At 50.7% G+C, this 22,691-nt stretch overlaps 1 protein-coding gene across 1 annotated transcript in view; it reads left to right on the forward strand.

Moving 5' to 3' along the window:
• Window positions 1–22,691, forward strand: part of GYS2 (glycogen synthase 2) — a 109,559-nt gene that overhangs the window by 50,949 nt on the left and 35,919 nt on the right. Inside the window, exons 8-11 of the mRNA XM_063929398.1 lie at window positions 16,280–16,386; window positions 17,616–17,675; window positions 17,995–18,073; window positions 18,862–18,975. Coding sequence (XP_063785468.1) covers window positions 16,280–16,386; window positions 17,616–17,675; window positions 17,995–18,073; window positions 18,862–18,975 — 360 coding nt within the window. The remainder of the gene's footprint in view (window positions 1–16,279; window positions 16,387–17,615; window positions 17,676–17,994; window positions 18,074–18,861; window positions 18,976–22,691) is intronic.

A 22,691-nucleotide genomic window follows, 5' to 3' on the forward strand; every position in this document is an offset into this window, starting at 1 on the left:
CAAATGAAGATGAAGTATCATCACTCTTCTCATCCTGCTTCTCTACTACCTCTCCTCTTCATCCTTTACCCCCACAAATAAGTAAAGCTCTGTCTCTGGTGCTCATCCCTACCTTAACTAACATCTGTAATCTCTCTCTCTCTACTGGTATCTTTCCTTCACTCTTCAAGCATGCAGTGATTACTCCCATTCTGAAAAAACACAATTCTGCCCCAAACTCTTTCTCAAACTACCGCCCTGTCTCTCAGCTCCCTTGTCTCTCTAAGCTACTTGAGAGACCTGCCTACACTCGACTCACACACTTTCTTAACTCATACACTTTGTTGGACCCACTTCAGTCAGGCTTCCGTTCCCAACATTCTACAGAGACAGCACTGACTAAAGTGGTTAATGATTTGGTCACTATGAAGTCTAAAGGCCATTACTCACTACTTATTCTTCTAGATCTATCTGCTGCATTTGACACTGTTGACCACTCTCTTCTCATACAGACACTACAATCCCTAGGTCTTAAAGACACAGCCCTTTCTTGGTTCCTATTCTACCTATCTTTTCGCTCCTTCAGTGTTCACTTCTCTGATTCCACCTCCTCTTCGCTACCTCGTTCAGTTGGAGTACCGCAAGGCTCAGTCTTAGGTCCTCTGCTTTTCTCTATCTATACCACATCTCTTGGTAAACTAATCAGCTCTTTTGGTTTTCAGTACCATCTGTACGCAGATGATACTCAAATCTACCTATCCTCCCCTGACTTGTCCCTATCTGTATTGGGCCGTGTCACTGAATGCCTTTCTGCCATCTCATCCTGGATGACATCTCGCCACCTCAAACTTAATATTTCCAAAACAGAATTAATTATATTTCCACCGGCCAATAGTAGGTACCAACCTTATATCTCTATCACTGTTGAAAACTCGACTATCTACCCTACCCCACAAGCTCGCTGCCTAGGTGTCATCCTTGACTGTGATCTGTCCTTTGTTCCCCACATTCAATCTGTCTCAAGATCATGTTACATGCATCTAAAAAACATATCCAAAATACGACCATACCTTACACAAGACACTGCTAAAACTCTAATCCACGCTCTCATTATCTCCCGCATTGATTTTTCTAATAGTCTCATAACCAGTCTTCCCAAAACAAGACTCTCACCACTACAATCCATTCTGAATGCAGCTGCGAGGCTAATCTTCCTCGCTAGACGTTCATCGTCTGCTGATCCGCTCTGTCAGTCCCTCCATTGGTTACCTGTACTCTACCGCATTCAATATGAAATACTTTTACTCACACACAAGGCCATTAACCAAACTACACCAACGTACATCACTTCGCTTATCACAAAATATCTCCCAACCCGACCTCTTCGCTTTTCACAAGACCTGCGTCTCTCATCCACACTCATTACTCGCTCCCACTCACGACTGCAGGACTTTCATCGGGCTGCACCCACTCTGTGGAATGCCCTCCCACGCACAATAAGACTCTCCTCTAGTCTCCAAACCTTTAAGCGTTCCCTGAAAACTCACCTCTTTAGGCAGTTTATCAAATTCCAGAACCGCCCACATAACCTTCACAAACTTTCCTATCAAATTGCATCCACTCTTTACAGTCCACACATATCCTCAAATGTCTTCTCATCCTTCCTCTCGACCCCGGACTATATCATAAAGCCCACCAAGAACCTTTGCAATCTGGTGGTCCATTATGCAATAGATAGCTCCTATCCTTGTGTATCCATGCCTATTTCCCTATAGAGTGTCAGCTTGCGAGCAGGGCCTTCCTACCTCTATGACTGTTTGTTATCGCCCAGTTTGTTATTGTTATTTCCAAAGCGCAACGGAATTTGCTGCGCTTTATAAGAAACTGTTAATAAATAAATAAATAATAAGAGAAAACAGGGAGCGGGTGAGGTATAGGAGGCGGAGAGAGGGATTTGGGGATTCTGTGTTCCCTCTGTAGAGTGCTCTCACAGGCCCCTGACGCAGGGTTAGGACACAGGAGAATACAGGGAGCGGGTGAGGTATAGGAGGCGGAGAGAGAGGGATTAGTGATCAGTGTTCCCTCTGTATGGTGCTCTCACAGGCCCCTGATGCAGGGTTAGGACACAGGAGAATACAGGGAGCGGGTGAGGTATAGGAGGCGGAGAGAGAGGGATTAGTGATCAGTGTTCCATCTGTATGGTGCTCTCACAGGCCCCTGACGCAGGGTTAGGACACAGGAGAATACAGGGAGCGGGTAAGGAATAGGAGGCAGGGAGAGAGGGATTAGTGATCTGTGTTCCCTCTGTATGGTGCTCTCACAGGCCCCTGACGCAGGGTTAGGACACAGGAGAATACAGGGAGCGGGTGAGGTATAGGAGGAGAGAGAGGGATTAGTGATCAGTGTTCCCTCTGTATGGTGCTCTCACAGGCCCCTGACGCAGGGTTAGGACACTGGAGAATACAGGGAGCGGGTGAGGTATAGGAGGGAGAGAGAGGGATTAGTGATCTGTGTTCCCTCTGTATGGTGCTCTCACAGGCCCCTGTTGCAGGGTTAGGACACAGGGGAATACAGGGAGCGGGTGAGGTATAGGAGGAGAGAGAGGGATTAGTGATCAGTGTTCCCTCTGTACGGTGCTCTCACAGGCCCCTGACGCAGGGTTAGGACACAGGAGAATACCGGGAGCGGGTGAGGTATAGGAGGGAGAGAAGGATTAGTGATCAGTGTTCCCTCTGTACTGTGCTCTCACAGGCCACTGACGCAGGGTTAGGACACAGGAGAATACAGGGAGCGGGTGAGGTATAGGAGGAGAGAGAGGGATTAGTGATCAGTGTTCCCTCTGTATGGTGCTCTCACAGGCCCCTGACGCAGGGTTAGGACACATGAGAATACAGGGAGCGGGTGAGGTATAGGAGGCGGAGAGAGGGATTAGTGATCTGTGTTCCCTCTGTATGGTGCTCTCACAGGCCCCTGATGCAGGGTTAGGACACAGGAGAATACAGGGAGCGGGTGAGGTATAGGAGGCGGAGAGAGGGATTAGTGATCTGTGTTCCCTCTGTATGGTGCTCTCACAGGCCCCTGACGCAGGGTTAGGCACAGGAGAATACAGGGAGCGGGTGAGGTATAGGAGGAGGAGAGAGGGATTAGTGATCAGTGTTCCCTCTGTATGGTGCTCTCACAGGCCCCTGACGCAGGGTTAGGACACAGGAGAATACAGGGAGCGGGTGAGGTATAGGAGGAGAGAGAGGGATTAGTGATCTGTGTTCCCTCTGTATGGTGCTCTCACAGGCCCCTGAAGCAGGGTTAGGACACAGGAGAATACAGGGAGCGGGTGAGGTATAGGAGGAGAGAGAGGGATTAGTGATCAGCGTTCCCTCTGTATGGTGCTCTCACAGGCCCCTGACGCAGGGGTAGGACACAGGAGAATACAGGGAGCGGGTGAGGTATAGGAGGAGAGAGAGGGATTAGTGATCAGTGTTCCCTCTGTATGGTGCTCTCACAGGCCCCTGACGCAGGGATAGGACACAGGAGAATACAGGGAGCGGGTGAGGTATAGGAGGAGAGAGAGGGATTAGTGATCAGTGTTCCCTCTGTATGGTGCTCTCACAGGCCCCTGACGCAGGGTTAGGACACAGGAGAATACAGGGAGCGGGTGAGGTATAGGAGGAGGAGAGAGGGATTAGTGATCAGTGTTCCCTCTGTATGGTGCTCTCACAGGCCCCTGACGCAGGGTTAGGACACAGGAGAATACAGGGAGCGGGTGAGGTATAGGAGGAGAGAGAGGGATTAGTGATTAGTGTTCCCTCTGTATGGTGCTCTCACAGGCCCCTGACGCGGGGTTAGGACACAGGAGAATACAGGGAGCGGGTGAGGTATAGGAGGAGAGAGAGGGATTAGTGATCAGTGTTCCCTCTGTATGGTGCTCTCACAGGCCCCTGACGCAGGGTTAGGACACAGGAGAATACAGGGAGCGGGTGAGGTATAGGAGGAGAGAGAGGGTTTAGTGATGTGTGTTGTGTTCCCTCTGTATGGTGCTCTCACAGGCCCCTGACGCAGGGTTAGGCACAGGAGAATACAGGGAGCGGGTGAGGTATAGGAGGGAGAGAGAGGGATTAGTGATCAGTGTTCCCTCTGTATGGTGCTCTCACAGGCCCCTGATGCAGGGTTAGGACACAGGAGAATACAGGGAGCGGGTGAGGTATAGGAGGCGGAGAGAGAGGGATTAGTGATCAGTGTTCCCTCTGTATGGTGCTCTCACAGGCCCCTGACGCAGGGTTAGGACACAGGAGAATACAGGGAGCGGGTGAGGTATAGGAGGCAGGGAGAGAGGGATTAGTGATCAGTGTTCCCTCTGTATGGTGCTCTCACAGGCCCCTGACGCAGGGTTAGGACACAGGAGAATACAGGGAGCGGGTGAGGTATAGGAGGTGGAGAGAGAGGGATTAGTGATCTGTGTTCCCTCAGTATGGTGCTCTCACAGGCCCCTGACGCAGGGTTAGGACACAGGAGAATACAGGGAGCGGGTGAGGTATAGGAGGGAGAGAGAGGGATTAGTGATCAGTGTTCCCTCTGTATGGTGCTCTCACAGGCCCCTGACGCAGGGTTAGGACACAGGAGAATACAGGGAGCGGGTGAGGTATAGGAGGCAGGAGAGAGGGATTAGTGATCAGTGTTCCCTCTGTATGGTGCTCTCACAGGCCCCTGACGCAGGGTTAGGACACAGGAGAATACAGGGAGCGGGTGAGGTATAGGAGGAGGAGAGAGGGATTAGTGATCAGTGTTCCCTCTGTATGGTGCTCTCACAGGCCCCTGACGCAGGGTTAGGACACAGGAGAATACAGGGAGCGGGTGAGGTATAGGAGGCAGGGAGAGAGGGATTAGTGATCAGTGTTCCCTCTGTATGGTGCTCTCACAGGCCCCTGACGCAGGGTTAGGACACAGGAGAATACAGGGAGCGGGTGAGGTATAGGAGGGAGAGAGAGGGATTAGTGATCAGTGTTCCCTCTGTATGGTGCTCTCACAGGCCCCTGATGCAGGGTTAGGACACAGGAGAATACAGGGAGCGGGTGAGGTATAGGAGGGAGAGAGAGGGATTAGTGATCAGTGTTCCCTCTGTATGGTGCTCTCACAGGCCCCTGACGCAGGGTTAGGACACAGGAGAATACAGGGAGCGGGTGAGGTATAGGAGGGAGAGAGAGGGATTAGTGATCAGTGTTCCCTCTGTATGGTGCTCTCACAGACCCCTGATGCAGGGTTAGGACACAGGAGAATACAGGGAGCGGGTGAGGTATAGGAGGGAGAGAGAGGGATTAGTGATCAGTGTTCCCTCTGTATGGTGCTCTCACAGGCCCCTGACGCGGGGTTAGGACACAGGAGAATACAGGGAGCGGGTGAGGTATAGGAGGGAGAGAGGGATTAGTGATCAGTGTTCGCTCTGTATGGTGCTCTCACAGGCCCCTGACGCAGGGTTAGGACACAGGAGAATACAGAGATCGGGTGAGGTATAGGAGGAGAGAGGGATTAGTGATCAGTGTTCCCTCTGTATGGTGCTCTCACAGGCCCCTGACGCAGGGTTAGGACACAGGAGAATACAGGGAGCGGGTGAGGTATAGGAGGGAGAGAGAGGGATTAGTGATCAGTGTTCCCTCTGTATGGTGCTCTCACAGGCCCCTGACGCAGGGTTAGGACACAGGAGAATACAGGGAGCGGGTGAGGTATAGGAGGGAGAGAGAGGGATTAGTGATCAGTGTTCCCTCTGTATGGTGCTCTCACAGACCCCTGATGCAGGGTTAGGACACAGGAGAATACAGGGAGCGGGTGAGGTATAGGAGGGAGAGAGAGGGATTAGTGATCAGTGTTCCCTCTGTATGGTGCTCTCACAGGCCCCTGACGCAGGGTTAGGACACAGGAGAATACAGGGAGCGGGTGAGGTATAGGAGGGAGAGAGGGATTAGTGATCAGTGTTCCCTCTGCAGTGGCAAACGCAGGATTTTGAAGGGGGGGTTTCCAGAACTGGGCTGAGCCAAGCACGGGGGTGGGGACTGAGGTGACCCAGTATATGCTGGGTCCGTAAAACTAGTGTGTCTGTGTATATATACATATATATATATATATATATATATATATACACACACATATACATATCTACATATAATTATATATATATATATATATATATATACACATACAGTACACACATATATATATATATATATATATATATACACACACACATGTATATATATCATGTGTGTGTGTGTTTATATGTATGTATATACATGTGTATATATGTATGCACATGGATATATATTGACTATAATTAAAATAAAGTAAACTTTTATTAAGCACTTGCAAGTGCCACCAGGAAGACAGCAAGCTGCAGAGGACACTAAGATGCAAAAGAAATAAATATATGTGCGTGTTCCCCTTTTTCCCACTCTCGTGGTGGAGAACATACACACTCGGGCGCTGACCAAATTTCTCTGTAAGATTCTATATTTCTAATTTAACTCTGAGACAGCTGCAGCTCTAAAGAAGGGACCACTTAATCCTTAAAGATTTTAACATACACCACAAAAATTATTTCAAGCGCTGCTGTCCCAGAATGAAATAAATTTATCCAAAACAAAAATAAAAATATTTAATTAAGCACTTAATACACACGGCCGGTGTTTTGTATACACAATCACATTAATAAAATCATTTATAATAAGCATGCATGCTTCAACACTTAATACCAATAATTCTACTTTCTCTTTCAATATAACTCATAAGGAAACAATTGTTGCCAATATTGTAACAGTTCCCAAACACTTTTATAGCTACATATAGCAAAGAATGTAGCTTATGATGGACAGTCTCTCCGTATGTTACTGAAATGAGACAATCACTCTCTGTCTCTGCTGAATCCTGCCAATAATTAGTCTGGTAACCAGCTGGTTTCCTTGAGTATTTATTGGGGACCCTTATAGGAATATTTAATATGACCTTGGATTGAATAGGTCCAACTGAGACAAAATCATGGATCAAAATGCAGTCCCCAGGTAAGCGCTCCAAAGTTGGCGTGGACAATTAGCGGCACACTCCCATATTGATCTCACCCACTCCAGCCGAGCAGCGTTTAATGAAGAGTATCCTTCGTCCACTAGGCAGCAGACTTTAAAGTGCAGAACACAGCAACACCAGATGTGTACTTCTTTATGCATTTCTCCGCCTATAATCATCAGCAGCTTCATCAGAAGAATATTTTTGTGGTGCAGAGGACGCTAGATAGCCATTAATAATACTCATGCAGCTAAAAAAAAATATTTTTTTTTTATTTTTTTTTGGTGGAGGGGGGTTACTTTCTGGGTGCCCGGAACCCCCCCCCCCCCCCCCTGGGTGCGCCACTGCTCCTATACCTCACCCGCTCCCTGTATTCTCCTGTGTCCTAACCCTGCCTCAGGGGCCTGTGAGAGCACCATACAGAGGGAACACTGATCACTAATCCCTCTCTCTCCCTCCTATACCTCACCCGCTCCCTGTATTCTCCTGTGCCTAACCCTGCGTCAGGGGCCTGTGAGAGCACCATACAGAGGGAACACAGATCACTAATCCCTCTCTCCGCCTCCTATACCTCACCCGCTCCCTGTATTCTCCTGTGTCCTAACCCTGCGTCAGGGGCCTGTGAGAGCACCATACAGAGGGAGCACTGATCCCTAATCTCTCTCTCCCTCCTATACCTCACCCACTCCCTGTATTCTCCTGTGTCCTAACCCTGCGTCAGGGGCCTGTGAGAGCACCATACAGAGGGAACACAGATCACTAATCCCGCTCTCTCCACCTCCTATACCTCACCCGCTCCCTGTATTCTCCTGTGTCCTAACCCTGCGTCAGGGGCCTGTGAGAGCACCATACAGAGGGAACACTGATCACTAATCCCTCTCTCCCTCCTATACCTGACCCGCTCCCTGTATTCTCCTGTGTCCTAACCCTGCGTCAGGGGCCTGTGAGAGCACCAAACAGAGGGAACACTGATCACTAATCCCTCTCTCTCCTCCTATACCTCACCCGCTCCCTGTATTCTCCTGTGTCCTAACCCTGCGTCAGGGGCCTGTGAGAGCACCAAACAGCGGGAACACAGATCACAAATCCCTCTCTCTCCACCTCCTATACCTCACCCGCTCCCTGTATTCTCCTGTGTCCTAACCCTGCGTCAGGGGCCTATGAGAGCACCATACAGAGCAGTGGCGCACCCAGGGGGGGTTCCGGGCACCCAGAAACCCCCCTCCACCAAAAAAAAATATTTTTTTATTTTATTTTTATTTTTTTTAGCTGCATGAGTATTATTAATGGCTATCTAGCGTCCTCTGCACCACAAAAATATTCTTCTGATGAAGCTGATGATGATTATAGGCGGAGAAATGCATAAAGAAGTACACATCTGGTGTTGCTGTGTTCTGCACTTTAAAGTCTGATGCCTAGTGGACGAAGGATACTCTTCATTAAATGCTGCTCGGCTGGAGTGGGTGAGATCAATATGGGAGTGTGCCGCTAATTGTCCACGCCAACTTTGGAGCGCTTACCTGGGGACTGCATTTTGATCCATGATTTTGTCTCAGTTGGACCTATTCAATCCAAGGTCATATTAAATATTCCTATAAGGGTCCCCAATAAATACTCAAGGAAACCAGCTGGTTACCAGACTAATTATTGGCAGGATTCAGCAGAGACAGAGAGTGATTGTCTCATTTCAGTAACATACGGAGAGACTGTCCATCATCAGCTACATTCTTTGCTATATGTAGCTATAAAAGTGTTTGGGAACTGTTACAATATTGGCAACAATTGTTTCCTTATGAGTTATATTGAAAGAGAAAGTAGAATTATTGGTATTAAGTGTTGAAGCATGCATGCTTATTATAAATGATTTTATTAATGTGATTGTGTATACAAAACACCGGCCGTGTGTATTAAGTGCTTAATTAAATATTTTTATTTTTGTTTTGGATAAATTTATTTCATTCTGGGACAGCAGCGCTTTAAATAATTTTTGTGGTGTATGTTAAAATCTTTAAGGATTAAGTGGTCCCTTCTTTAGAGCTGCAGCTGTCTCAGAGTTAAATTAGAAATATAGAATCTTACAGAGAAATTTGGTCAGCGCCCGAGTGTGTATGTTCTCCACCACGAGAGTGGGAAAAAGGGGAACACGCACATATATTTATTTCTTTTGCATCTTAGTGTCCTCTGCAGCTTGCTGTCTTCCTGGTGGCACTTGTAAGTGTTTAATAAAAGTTTACTTTATTTTAATTATAGTCAATATATATCCATGTGCATACATATATACACATGTATATACATACATATAAACACACACACACACACACACACACATGATATATATACATGTGTGTATATATATATATATATGTGTGTACTGTATGTGTGTGTATATATATATATATATATATATATAATTATATGTAGATATGTATATGTGTGTGTATATATATATATATATATATACACAGACACACTAGTTTTACGGACCCAGCATATACTGGGTCACCTCAGTCCCCACCCCCGTGCTTGGCTCCGCCCAGTTCTGGAAACCCCCCCTTCAAAATCCTGCGTTTGCCACTGAGGAGGGAGAGAGAGGGATTAGTGATCAGTGTTCCCTCTGTATGGTGCTCTCAAAGGCCCCTGATGCAGGGTTAGGACACAGGAGAATACAGGGAGCGGGTGAGTTATAGGAGGGAGAGAGAGGGATTAGTGATCAGTGTTCCCTCTGTATGGTGCTCTCACAGGCCCCTGACGCAGGGTTAGGACACAGGAGAATACAGGGAGCGGGTGAGGTATAGGAGGGTGAGAGATGGATTAGTGATCTGTGTTCCCTCTGTATGGTGCTCTCACAGGCCCCTGACGCAGGGTTAGGACACAGGAGAATACAGGGAGCGGGTCAGGTATAGGAGGCAGGGAGAGAGGGATTAGTGATCTGTGTTCCCTCTGTATGGTGCTCTCACAGGCACCTGACGCAGGGTTAGGACACAGGAGAATACAGGGAGCGGGTGAGGTATAGGAGGGAGAGAGAGGGATTAGTGATCAGTGTTCCCTCTGTATGGTGCTCTCACAGGCCCCTGACGCAGGGTTAGGACACAGGAGAATACAGGGAGCGGGTAAGGAATAGGAGGCAGGGAGAGAGGGATTAGTGATCTGTGTTCCCTCTGTATGGTGCTCTCACAGGCCCCTGACGCGGGGTTAGGACACAGGAGAATACAGGGAGCGGGTGAGGTATAGGAGGGAGAGAGAGGGATAAGTGATCTGTGTTCCCTCTGTATGGTGCTCTCACAGGCCCCTGACGCAGGGTTAGGACACAGGAGAATACAGGGAGCGGGTGAGGTATAGGAGGCGGAGAGAGGGATTAGTGATCTGTGTTCCCTCTGTATGGTGCTCTCACAGGCCCCTGACGCAGGGTTAGGACACAGGAGAAAACAGGGAGCGGGTGAGGTATAGGAGGCAGGGAGAGAGGGATTAGTGATCTGTGTTCCCTCTGTATGGTGCTCTCACAGGCCCCTGACGCAGGGTTAGGACACAGGAGAATACAGGGAGCGGGTGAGGTATAGGAGGTGAAGAGAGAGGGATTAGTGATCAGTGTTCCCTCTGTATGGTGCTCTCACAGGCCCCTGACGCAGGGTTAGGACACAGGAGAATACAGGGAGCGGGTGAGGTATAGGAGGTGGAGAGAGAGGGATTAGTGATCAGTGTTCCCTCTGTATGGTGCTCTCACAGGCCCCTGACGCAGGGTTAGGACACAGGAGAATACAGGGAGCGGGTAAGGAATAGGAGGCGGAGAGAGAGGGATTAGTGATCTGTGTTCCCTCTGTATGGTGCTCTCACAGGCCCTTGACGCAGGGTTAGGACACAGGAGAATACAGGGAGCGGGTGAGGTATAGGAGGGAGAGAGAGGGATTAGTGATCAGTGTTCCCTCTGTATGGTGCTCTCACAGGCCCCAGACACAGGGTTAGGACACAGGAGAATACAGGGAGCGGGTGAGGTACAGGAGGGAGAGAGAGGGATTAGTGATCAGTGTTCCCTCTGTATGGTGCTCTCACAGGCCCCTGACACAGGGTTAGGACACAGGAGAATACAGGGAGCGGGTGAGGTATAGGAGGGAGAGAGGGATTAGTGATCAGTGTTCCCTCTGTATGGTGCTCTCACAGGCCCTGATGCAGGGTTAGGACACAAGAGAATACAGGGAGCGGGTGAGGTATAGGAGGGAGAGAGAGGGATTAGTGATCAGTGCTCCCTCTGTATGGTGCTCTCCCAGGCCCCTGACGCAGGGTTAGGACACAGGAGAATACAGGGAGCGGGTGAGGTATAGGAGGGAGAGAGAGGGATTAGTGATCAGTGTTCCCTCTGTATGGTGCTCTCACAGGCCCCTGACGCAGGGTTAGGACACAGGAGAATACAGGGAGCGGGTGAGGTATAGGAGGCGGAGAGAGGGATTAGTGATCTGTGTTCCCTCTGTATGGTGCTCTCACAGGCCCCTGACGCAGGGTTAGGACACAGGAGAATACAGGGAGCGGGTGAGGTACAGGAGGGAGAGAGAGGGATTAGTGATCAGTGTTCCCTCTGTATGGTGCTCTCACAGGCCCCTGACGCAGGGTTAGGACACAGGAGAATACAGGGAGCGGGTGAGGTATAGGAGGGAGAGAGAGGGATTAGTGATCTGTGTTCCCTCTGTATGGTGCTCTCACAGGCCCCTGACGCAGGGTTAGAACACAGGAGAATACAGGGAGCGGGTGAGGTATAGGAGGGAGAGAGAGGGATTAGTGATCAGTGTTCCCTCTGTATGGTGCTCTCACAGGCCCCTGACGCAGGGTTAGGACACAGGAGAATACAGGGAGCGGGTGAGGTATAGGAGGGAGAGAGAGGGATTAGTGATCTGTGTTCCCTCTGTATGGTGCTCTCACAGGCCCTGATGCAGGGTTAGGACACAGGAGAATACAGGGAGCAGGTGAGGTATAGGAGGTGGAGAGAGAGGGATTAGTGTTCAGTGCTCCCTCTGTATGGTGCTCTCACAGGCCCCTGACGCAGGGCTAGGACACAGGAGAATACAGGGAGCGGGTGAGGTATAGGAGGGAGAGAGAGGGATTAGTGATCAGTGTTCCCTCTGTATGGTGCTCTCACAGGCCCCTGACGCAGGGTTAGGACACAGGAGAATACAGGGAGCGGGTGAGGTATAGGAGGCAGGGAGAGAGGGATTAGTGATCTGTGTTCCCTCTGTATGGTGCTATCACAGGCCCCTGACGCAGGGTTAGGACACAGGAGAATACAGGGAGCGGGTGAGGTATAGGAGGCAGGGAGAGAGGGATTAGTGATCTGTGTTCCCTCAGTATGGTGCTCTCACAGGCCCCTGACACAGGGTTAGGACACAGGAGAATACAGGGAGCGGGTGAGGTATAGGAGGGAGAGAGAGGGATTAGTGATCTGTGTTCCCTCAGTATGGTGCTCTCACAGGCCCCTGACACAGGGTTAGGACACAGGAGAATACAGGGAGCGGGTGAGGTATAGGAGGGAGAGAGAGGGATTAGTGATCAGTGTTCCCTCTGTATGGTGCTCTCACAGGCCCCTGACGCAGGGTTAGGACACAGGAGAATACAGGGAGCGGGTGAGGTATAGGACACAGGAGAAAGAGAAGAATACAATGTTTGCAGGTCATCATGTGACAGATACGCAGGGCCGGCTCTAGGCATGTTCGAATAGAGCGGCCGCGCAGGGCGCCACCCTTAATCGGGCGCCGCGCACTGGCGCCTGCATATTCGAACATGAAGCCGGCCCTGGTCACTGCAGGCGCTTGTGTGCGCTATACGTGCTGAGCGGCGCCGGTATCTAACGTCAGACGCCGGCGCCGCGCAGCGCACACAAGCGCCTTGGACGCTTCCTGGCAGGCCGCCCTCCCCCCGAACCCGCACCCGGCCGCCCGCACCCGGACCCGGCCACCCGCACCCGGACCCGGCCGCCCGCATCCGCACCCGGACCCGGACCTGGACCTGGACCCAGACAGCAGTACTCCCCCCTCCAACGCCGCAGGTATGTGGGGGGGGGGTGAATCATTTAAGGCTGGATGGCGCTGTGGGGGCATTTATGGCTGGCACTGTGGGGGCATTTATGGCTGGCACTGTGGGGACATTTATCTGGCACTGGGGGCATTTATCTGGCACTGGGGGCATTTATGGCTGGCACTGTGGGGGCATTTATGGCTGGCGCTGTGGGGGCATTTATGGCTGGCACTGTGGGGACATTTATCTGGCACTGGGGGCATTTATCTGGCACTGGGGGCATTTATCTGGCTCTGGGGGCATTTATGGATGGCACTGTGGGGGCATTTATGGCTGGCACTGTGGGGGCATTTATGGCTGGAACTGTGGGGGCATTTATCTGGCACTGGGGGGACATTTATCTGGCACTGGGGGCATTTATGGATGGCACTGTGGGGGCATTTATGGATGCCACTGTGGGGGCATTTATCTGGCACTGGGGGGACATTTATCTGGCACTGGGGACATTTATCTGGCACTGGGGGCATTTATCTGGCACTGGGGGCATTTGTCTGGCACTGTGGGGACATTTATCTAGCACTGTGGGGACATTTATCTGGCACTGGGGGCATTTATGGATGGCACTGTGGGGGCATTTATGGATGGCACTGTTGGGGCATTTATCTGGCACTGGGGGCATTTGTCTGGCACTGTGGGGACATTTATCTGGCACTGTGGGGACATTTATCTGGCACTGGGGGCATTTATGGATGGCACTGTGGGGGCATTTATGGATGGCACTGTGGGGGCATTTATCTGGCACTGTGGGGACATTTATCTGGCACTGGGGGCATTTATCTGGCACTGGGGGCATTTGTCTGGCACTGTGGGGATATTTATCTGGCACTGGGGGCATTTGTCTGGCACTGTGGGGACATTTATCTGGCACTGTGGGGACATTTATCTGGCACTGTGGGAATTTATGGATGGCACTGTGGGGGCATTTATGGATGGCACTGTGGGGGCATTTATGGATGGCACTGTGGGGGCATTTATCTGGCACTGGGGGCATTTGTCTGCCACTGTGGGGACATTTATCTGGCACTGTGGGGACATTTATCTGGCACTGTGGGGGCATTTATCTGGCACTGTGGGGGCATTTGTCTGGCACTGTGGGGACATTTATCTGGCACTGTGGGGGCATTTATCTGGCACTGTTGGGGCATTTATCTAGCACTGTGTGGCCTTTTCTGTATCTACATATCTGGCACTGTGTGGCCATTTATGTATCTGGCATTGCTGGGGGGCATGTCATGTATAGCTGGCACGGCTGGGGGGCATGTCATGTATAGCTGGCACGGCTGGGGAGCATATCATGTAGTGTTCCCGCTAGGCGTCTGTGGCTAGGCAAAGTGTCTAACGTGCTCTGCCTGGCGCAAAGTGTCTAACGTGCTCTGCCTGGCGCAAAGTGTCTAACGTGCTCTGCCTGGCGCAAAGTGTCTAACGTGCTCTGCCTGGCGCAAAGTGTATAGGAGGTTCTACCTGGTGCAGTTTGTATTAACTGCACTACTGTGTTGTGTAATGCGAATTGCCACTATTATGTGGCCATGCACCTTCCCCACGAAGCAACACCCCTAAATTTTTGCGGCGCACCTTCGGCGCGCACTGTCCATGCTTTGCCATATGGGTAGATGAGCACCAAGCATTATAGTATGTACGTCATTTTGCCCTTCTAACTTAAAAATGTGCCCTCCCTGCCCTAAAAAGTGAACACTATCGTGTAACTGGCACTGCTAGGGGGGCATATTGTGTGTAGCTGCCACTGCTGGGGGGGCATATTGTGTGTAGCTGGCACTATACTGGAGACATTGTGTGTAAGGAACACTACTGTGGCTGTTATGTGTAAGGCTGCTAATTGTGTGCGTAGAGGGGGTGTGAAAACATATTTATTTAAAGTCTAATAATATGAAGTTATGAGGCCACGCCCACTTTCCAAGAGGCCACGCCCACTTTTACTGGAACTCGCGCGCCTCCGGCGCGCGCATGGGGGGGGGGGCGCTTTTACATGTTTTCGCTCAGGGTGCTAGTAGGCCTGGAGCCGGCCCTGCAGATACGGGTCACTGTGCGCCTCATATAGCGATACAAATTAATGTGACCAACAGCGGGCCTCATTAGATGTGCACGCCAAGTACACGCAATGCCGATATTCATGCAGATGCGGATGTACTGCGCGTCCTTCCCAATGGTTACTGACAGGAGACGGAGAGTGAATTAAAATGCAAGGGCTGTGGATTTCAGGAGGGCGTATGGCAGACACGGGCGTGAGACGCTCAGTGACTGCATCTAGCACCCAGTTGCGCTGATACAGGCGACGTGTTCAGACGTAGATTCTGCGCCTCCACAGAACTGTCCCTGACGGTGCGTCTTAATACACACAGCGACGGATTAGCGCAGCATCGCGTTACAGATGAGCGCTCCTGATCACTGCACCCTAATAAGGCGATAAGATCACTTCCCCAGTATTAGAGAAGCGTTACTCAACAGCCGGGGTTATGGCCCAAATGTATTACGTCTAAAGAAGTGATAAAGTGGAAAGTGACAGCTAGGTGCTGATTGGTTGGTACTTTTTCACTCTTTATCCATCTCCACCTTCTCACTTTTTAAGGCTTAGTACATTTGGGCCTATATCTATTGCTTAAATATTAGTCTCCATGTATTGCTTAGATATTAGGGGGACATTTACTAAGCAGTGATGAGTGGAGAAGTGAGCCAGTGGAGAAGTTGCCCATGGCAACCAATCAGCGCTGAAGTAACATCTATAATTTGCATACTATAAAATGATACAGAGCTGCTGATTGGTTGATGGGGAAATTTCTCCACTGGCTAACTTCTCCGCTCTTATCACTGCTTAGTAAATGTCCCCCTTAATCTCTTGTCCGTCTGTGGGGCCTGCGGGGCGACTGTCTCTGGTAATGATCCTATGACGTCCTGTGAGATTTCCCATCTCAGCTGAGGCGCCTTCCAGGCTGGGAATTATTGCTGTGTCCTCATCATTCCGAGACTGGGCCTGAAACATGGAGCAGCCTGCGTCACGCAGCCAGCGGCGCCATCCCGGGTACGTGAGGGATTACTCTCCCAGTAACTCCCCTGGCCTATACACCACTGTCCCTGCGAGAGACGGTGATAGAAACCTGACCTGTGTACAACAATATGTTCCTGACTCTCTCCTGTATATAGGAATATAGGTAATATCAGCGCCTCCTGCGTCATGTCTCCTCAGGTCCATCGGAGTGACGTCACTGTCGTTGTGTTCTTCATAATGCCTACAAAAACAAATAACTTCAATGTGGAGACGCTGAAGGGACAGGCGGTGAGGAAACAGCTCTGGTAAGAAGCACTTTAATCTGAGTACGGGGCTGCGTCCTGCCCTATCGGCCCATTGGAGGCAGCGGCCTGGGGCCACACTTATGGTGGGGAGCCGACTGCTGTTACGTTTGCAGCCATTGATCCAGATCTTGAATTGAATGTCACAACATAGCAACACATGCCCATTACACCAGGCGTGGATAAGGCGGTGTAAGTCAGTCTCACCCCTCACACTTGCACGTAGCTGGGAGTTGTGCCTTCGCATGTCCCATAAGCCTGGTGAAAGTCGGCCAGGTGAGGCGCATTATTCGCCCTGATGTATTGTTAGACTAGATTTAGTATTGTGCACGTCGGCCACAGGAACGTACAGAAGCGTTTACGTTTTATTGTAAGTTAGGCCCATTGCCTGCGCTTCCGTACACAGGGGGTCATTCAGACCTGGTCACACGCAGGCGGTTTTTTGCACTGCTTCGATCAGGTAGTTGCCGCCTACGGGGGAGGGTGTAATCGCTGTGCAGGGGTACGAACGCTTGTGCAGAAAGCTACACAAACTAAAGTTTGAGCAGTCTTCTGCACAGCTCAGGACTTACTCAGCCGCTGCGATCATCCAGTACAGAGCCCTCCCTGGAAATGGCCGGGCACGCCTGCGTTTTCCTGGACACTCCCTGAAAACGGTGAGTTGCCGCCCTCGAACGCCTTCTTCCTGTTAATCTTCTTGCGATTGCCGCTGCGATCGCTTTCTTCGTAGAATCCGCCGCTGTCCGGCGACCCATGCGACGCGCCTGCGCATTGCGGACCACACTCATGCGCTGTTCAGACCCGATCGCATGACTGCAAAAAAAGGCAGCGTGCGATCGGGTCTGAATGACCTCCACAGAGCATTGATTTGGGGGCATATTCATACGCAGTGTCACTATACCAGCACGGTAGCGTCTAGTTTACCTTCCTGGAGAGGACCTTTCCCATAACCCCCTAGGTTCATGTCACAATCTATTTGAAATAGTAAAGTGTGGCGAGCGAAGTGAGCCCGCGAGCGTCCAATGCTGCATAGAAAAAAAAAATGACCCCAAACAAACGGAGAATGAAGAAAACATATAGGTGCTGTAAGGGCAGAAGTTCTCCCCTGCCCTCTCGTTTTGTCACTTCCAGGTCCTGATCACGAAGGTAATATAGACACAATCCTACCAGCACAGGCGTTACATAGACTGAGCTGAACGTGTGATGATAATATAATGTTGTGTCGTTGTCAGGGACACCGCTCACGCCGTTAAGGAGAAGTTTGGAAAAAAGTTGTATGAAGCGTTGTTGAAGTAAGTACATGACAGAGTAACGTCTCCTTCAGCCACTGCTATATACAGTATATATAATACTGCACTCACACCGCATAAACCGGATGTATAGCTCAATGTATATACACAGTAATCAGTGATGTCTCCACAGCAACTTCTCCACACTTATCACTGCTTCATGAATAGACCACTTTGAGTGATATTATGACACCCACCCTGAGTGTTTTAGCCGGTGCCCACAGGTTTGCCTCGTCCGTATCTGGTCACAGTGGGGCCGCATTATACCAGGAGCAATGTGATATACAGCACACGTAATACGGGGTTTCTGCTGTCTCCTCAGAGGGGAAATTCCTGATCTAAACAAGATTTTGGATCGAGATGATCTGACGATTATGAAGAGAGCGATATTCTCCACACAGGTACCGCGCAGACTGCACTGGGAGGCTATGATGTGGCAAATATAAGGGGGGGTTTGTCAAAGCGTGGTGAGAGATAAAGTGCCAACCAATCAGCTCCTAGCTGTCATTCTTCAACTACACACTGTAACGTGGCAGCTGATTGGCTGGTACTTTATCTCTCGCCACACTTTGATAAATCTGCCCCATATCTCTGAAATTCCCCCTTATCACCCACCCCGGAGTAAGGTGCTGTATTGGTGGAGCTGGGTCCCGGCCACATTAGGACCCCCTAAGGCGAATCATGAGCTGTATTCCTGCGCCTTGAACATCATTCAGAGTTGGGCGCAATTGAAAATGCGCCTGGGACAAAAAGTTTGAGTATTTCACAAATATAAAATTGTAACTAGAAGATACTATAAATATATACCTGTAAGAACGGGGTTCGGTGCCCTGTAATGCTGCTGTAATATTGCAGCTGCAGCCGGTCTGCAATACATCATCAGTGGGTGTGTCTTACATGCGATTAGCGAATCCCTCGGCGCAGGAATCCGTTAACACAAAATGTGGCCTAGTCGCCGGGGCAATAGAAGCGTACTGTGAAATGACGCACATGCGCAGCTACATAAATCCAGCAATTTTGCATGTAAAAACTCAGCGACAAGCGTTTACGCCCCCCCTCTGATAGCGGTCATTTCTGTTTGCCAGCACGCGTGGCGCAGTAGAAGAAGCCGCCATTGTGGCGTTATTATACATGAGTACATTAATCCATACATATCTCTCATTTTAATACCAAATGGCATTTGTTGTAGCGCCAGTCTCTGCCGCCGATAACCACGCATAATATGGTGGACGACTCAGCGGATCCCATCCTGAACACCGTGCGGCGCCTCGGACTCTTCAACAGCCGGACGGACAGAGTGAAGGTGGGTGATTGGACTGTGTTCTGTACCTATAAGCCGGAGGATATAGGAATCTGGGGCTCATTCTGAGTAGGAAGGATCCTGTGCACAAATAGCGCAGTGTAGCGTACACTTTTACACTTAGGGGGACATTTACTAAGATGAGAGTTTTATGTAAGGTGGGATGTTGCCGATAGCAACCAATCAGATTCTACTTCTCATTTATCTAGCACCTTCTAGAAGATAATACCTGGAATCTGATTGGTTGCTATGGGCAACATCCCATCTTACATAGAACTCCCATTTTAGTAAATTTACCCCTTAGAATCGGATTAATCTTGGCTGCATTAGTGGGAAATGGGCATTTCAGGGGTGCTGTGGGCGTGGCACAGAGGTGGTGTGGGCGTGCCATGGGAATGATGTGGGCGTGTCACAAAAGTGGTGTTGGGCGTGCCATGGGTGTGGTGTGGGTGTTCATGGGAGTGGTGTGGGTGTGCTATGGGAGTGGTGTGGGCATGTCATGGGAGTGCTGTGGGCGTGTCGTGGGAGTGGTGTGGGCGTGCTATGGGAGCGCTGTGGGCGTATCATGGGAGTGGTGTGGGTGTGCTATGGGACTGCTATGGGTGTGTAATGGGAGTGGTGTGGGTGTGTTTTGGGAGTGGTGTGGGCATGTTATGGGAGTGGTGTGGGCGTGTTATGGGAGTGGTGTGGGTGTGTTTTGGGAGTGGTGTGAGCGTGTCATGGGAGTGGTGTGGGCGTGTTATGGGAGTGGTGTGGGTGTGTTATGGGAGTGGTGTGGGCGTGTTATGGGAGTGGTGTGGGCATTTTATGGGAGTGGTGTGAGCGTGTCATGGGAGTGGTGTGGGCGTGTTATGGGAGTGGTGTGGGCATTTTATGGGAGTGGTGTGGGCATGTTATGAGAGTGGTGTGAGCGTGTCATGGGAGTGGTGTGGCTGTGTTATGGGAGTGCTGTGGGCATGTTATGGGAGTGGTGTGGGCGTGTCATGGGAGTGGTGTGGCTGTGTTATGGGAGTGCTATGGGCATGTTATGGGAGTGGTGTGGATGTGTTATGGGAGTGGTGTGGCGTGTTATAGGAGTGGTGTGTGGCTGTGTTATGGGAGTGGTGTGGGCATGTTATAAGAGTGGTGTGGATGTGTTATGGGAGTAGTGTGGGTGTGTTATGGGAGTGGTGTGGATGTGTTATGGGAGTGGTGTGGGCGTGTTATGGGAGTGGTGTGGCTGTGTTATGGGAGTGGTGTGGGCATGTTATGGGAGTGGTGTGGATGTGTTATGGGAGTAGTGTGGGTGTGTTATGGGAGTGGTGTGGATGTGTTATGGGAGTGGTGTGGGCGTGTTATGGAAGTGTTGTGGATGTTTTATGGGAGTAGTGTGGGTGTGTTATGGGAGTGGTGTGGGCGTATCATGGGAGTGGTGTGGATGTGTTATGGGAGTGGTGTGGGGATGTTATGGGAGTGGTGTGGGGATGTTATGAAAGTGGTGTGGATGTGCTATGGGAGTGGTATGGATGTGTTATGGGAGTGTTGTGGATGTTTTATAGGAGTGGTGTGGGTGTGTTATGGGAGTGGTGTGGGCATGTTATGGGAGTGGTGTGGATGTGTTATGGGAGCAATGTGGGCGTGTTATGGAAGTGTTGTGGATATTTTATGGGAGTGGTGTGGGTGTGTTATGGGAGTGGTGTGGGCATGTTATGGGAGTGGTGTGGATGTGTTATTGGAGTGGTGTGGGCATGTTATGGGAGTGTTGTGGATGTTTTATGGGAGTAGTGTGGGCGTGTTATGGGAGTGGTGTGGGCGTATCATGGGAGTGGTGTGGATGTGTTATGGGAGTGGTGTATGCATGTTATGGAAGTGGTGTGGATGTGCTATGGGAGTGGTGTGGGCGTGTCATTGAAGTGTTGTGGATGTGTTATGGGAGTGGTGTGGGCGTGTTATGGGAGTGGTGTGGGCGTGTCATGGGAGTGGTGACTGGTGTGGATGTGTCATGGGAGTGGTGTGGATGTTTTATGGAAGTGGTGTGGGCGTGTTATGGGATTGTTGTGGGTGTGTCATGGGAGTGTTGTGGATGTGTTATGGTAATGGTGTGGCTGTGTTATGGGAGTGGTGTGGGTGTGTCATGGGAGTGTTGTAGATGTGTTATGGTAATGGTGTGGCTGTGTTATGGGAGTGGTGTGGGTGTGTCATGGGAGTGTTGTGGATGTGTTATGGTAATGGTGTGGCTGTGTTATGGGAGTGGTGTGGGTGTGTTATGGGAGTGTTGTTGATGTTTTATGGAAGTGGTGTGTGTGACAGGACGGTACCGTACGAAAGCACTCGCCGCTTTCGCGTCCCATTGGCTGCGCACAGAATGGAAGGTCAAGCCGCACGAGGCCTGACCACATAGGGGATTCCCGCTTACCGTCAGTAACCGCCTGTTACTGACTCCACCCACTGCGCTGTGGGCGGGTTCTCGCTGCCACCACCAAACTCCTAACCTGCCGTGGCGTTTGGAACCACGGTTCTGCTCTGTATGTGCCGACGCACTGCCTTACCACAGCTGTGTGGTGCTGACGAATCCCCACTAGCCACTTGCTAGGCCTCTACCGGTAGCTGGCGGAAGGCGGAGCTTGGAGACGCTAGGTACTTCCCTGGACAGCCGGAGGACGGGGCTAGGTTTGGCCTAACCCTGTTGGTCACAAGATGAAGCAGTCTTCTTGAGGCAAAGATGTTTATTGCTCAATAACCTTTAAAAAGGCTCCTCCCTATTGCTAGGGGTAACAGCATACAATCAGATGTTTTCAGCAGAATAAGATGGAATAATACACACTCCTATGGGCCAACTGCCCTCCTTTTATCCCTTTCCAAGACCCCTTACCACAGGGGGTAAGCCCGCCCTGTGGTGCACAACCAATCAATGTTTACCCATGAGCTGTGCATGCCTTGGTCTCATGCACAGCTAACATTGTCCCCTATGGACAGTGGGGAGTGGTCGGTCTCCTTTGACTCTCCCACCTTGGAGAATCAGGATACTCCCCGGTGCCGTTCAGTCTGGCTGGGGGAAAGTTTTCCCTCCTAAACTGACTTCCAGAAACCTGCCCGGGACCCAGCCCACTGGCTGCAGCCTGGATTTGGGCTCCAGAGCTGGGCAGCCTGGCTCCCCGGTCCAGGTCTCTTGGCCACTCCGGGTGATCTCCATGGAGCTCCAAGAAACCACTCAGCTTGTTTCATAGCTGAGCTGCTTCTCTCTCTCCCTGTGCCCCTTGGAAGTGTGAGGCTGGATGGGAAAGCATTCTGTTTTTGGGGAAAAGGTCTGGGAGAATCCATCAGCCTGCACAGCCATGGATTCCCCCCTCCTGGGACACACAACCAAGTAAGTGCAATTTACCTTGAAATACATTACATTTAAATCACACTGTACATGTTATACATTTAAATACACTCTGAGCCTGCACAGGCTCCACATACCTAGGCACTGCAGTGCCTTACAACACACTGTACTTTCTATTATTTTACACAATGTCTGGTTTGTGGAATACTGTGTCCTGGTCCTGCAGCCTGGCTGCTAGGACCCTGTCTGTGCTGGCTCCCCTAGCCCTGCAGCCTGGCTGCTAGGGCTCTCCCAGTGCTGGAGGTATGGGGCTGGCTTCCCCCACCCTCCAGCCTGCCTGCCTGCCACTGGGGTCCAGGGAGCTGGCTCTCCCTGTCCCCCCAGTGTGGCACTACCTTTGTGGCCTCGCCGCATG

This window comes from Pseudophryne corroboree, chromosome 6 (assembly GCF_028390025.1).
Source record: "Pseudophryne corroboree isolate aPseCor3 chromosome 6, aPseCor3.hap2, whole genome shotgun sequence".
NCBI classification, from domain to species: Eukaryota; Metazoa; Chordata; class Amphibia; order Anura; family Myobatrachidae; genus Pseudophryne; species Pseudophryne corroboree.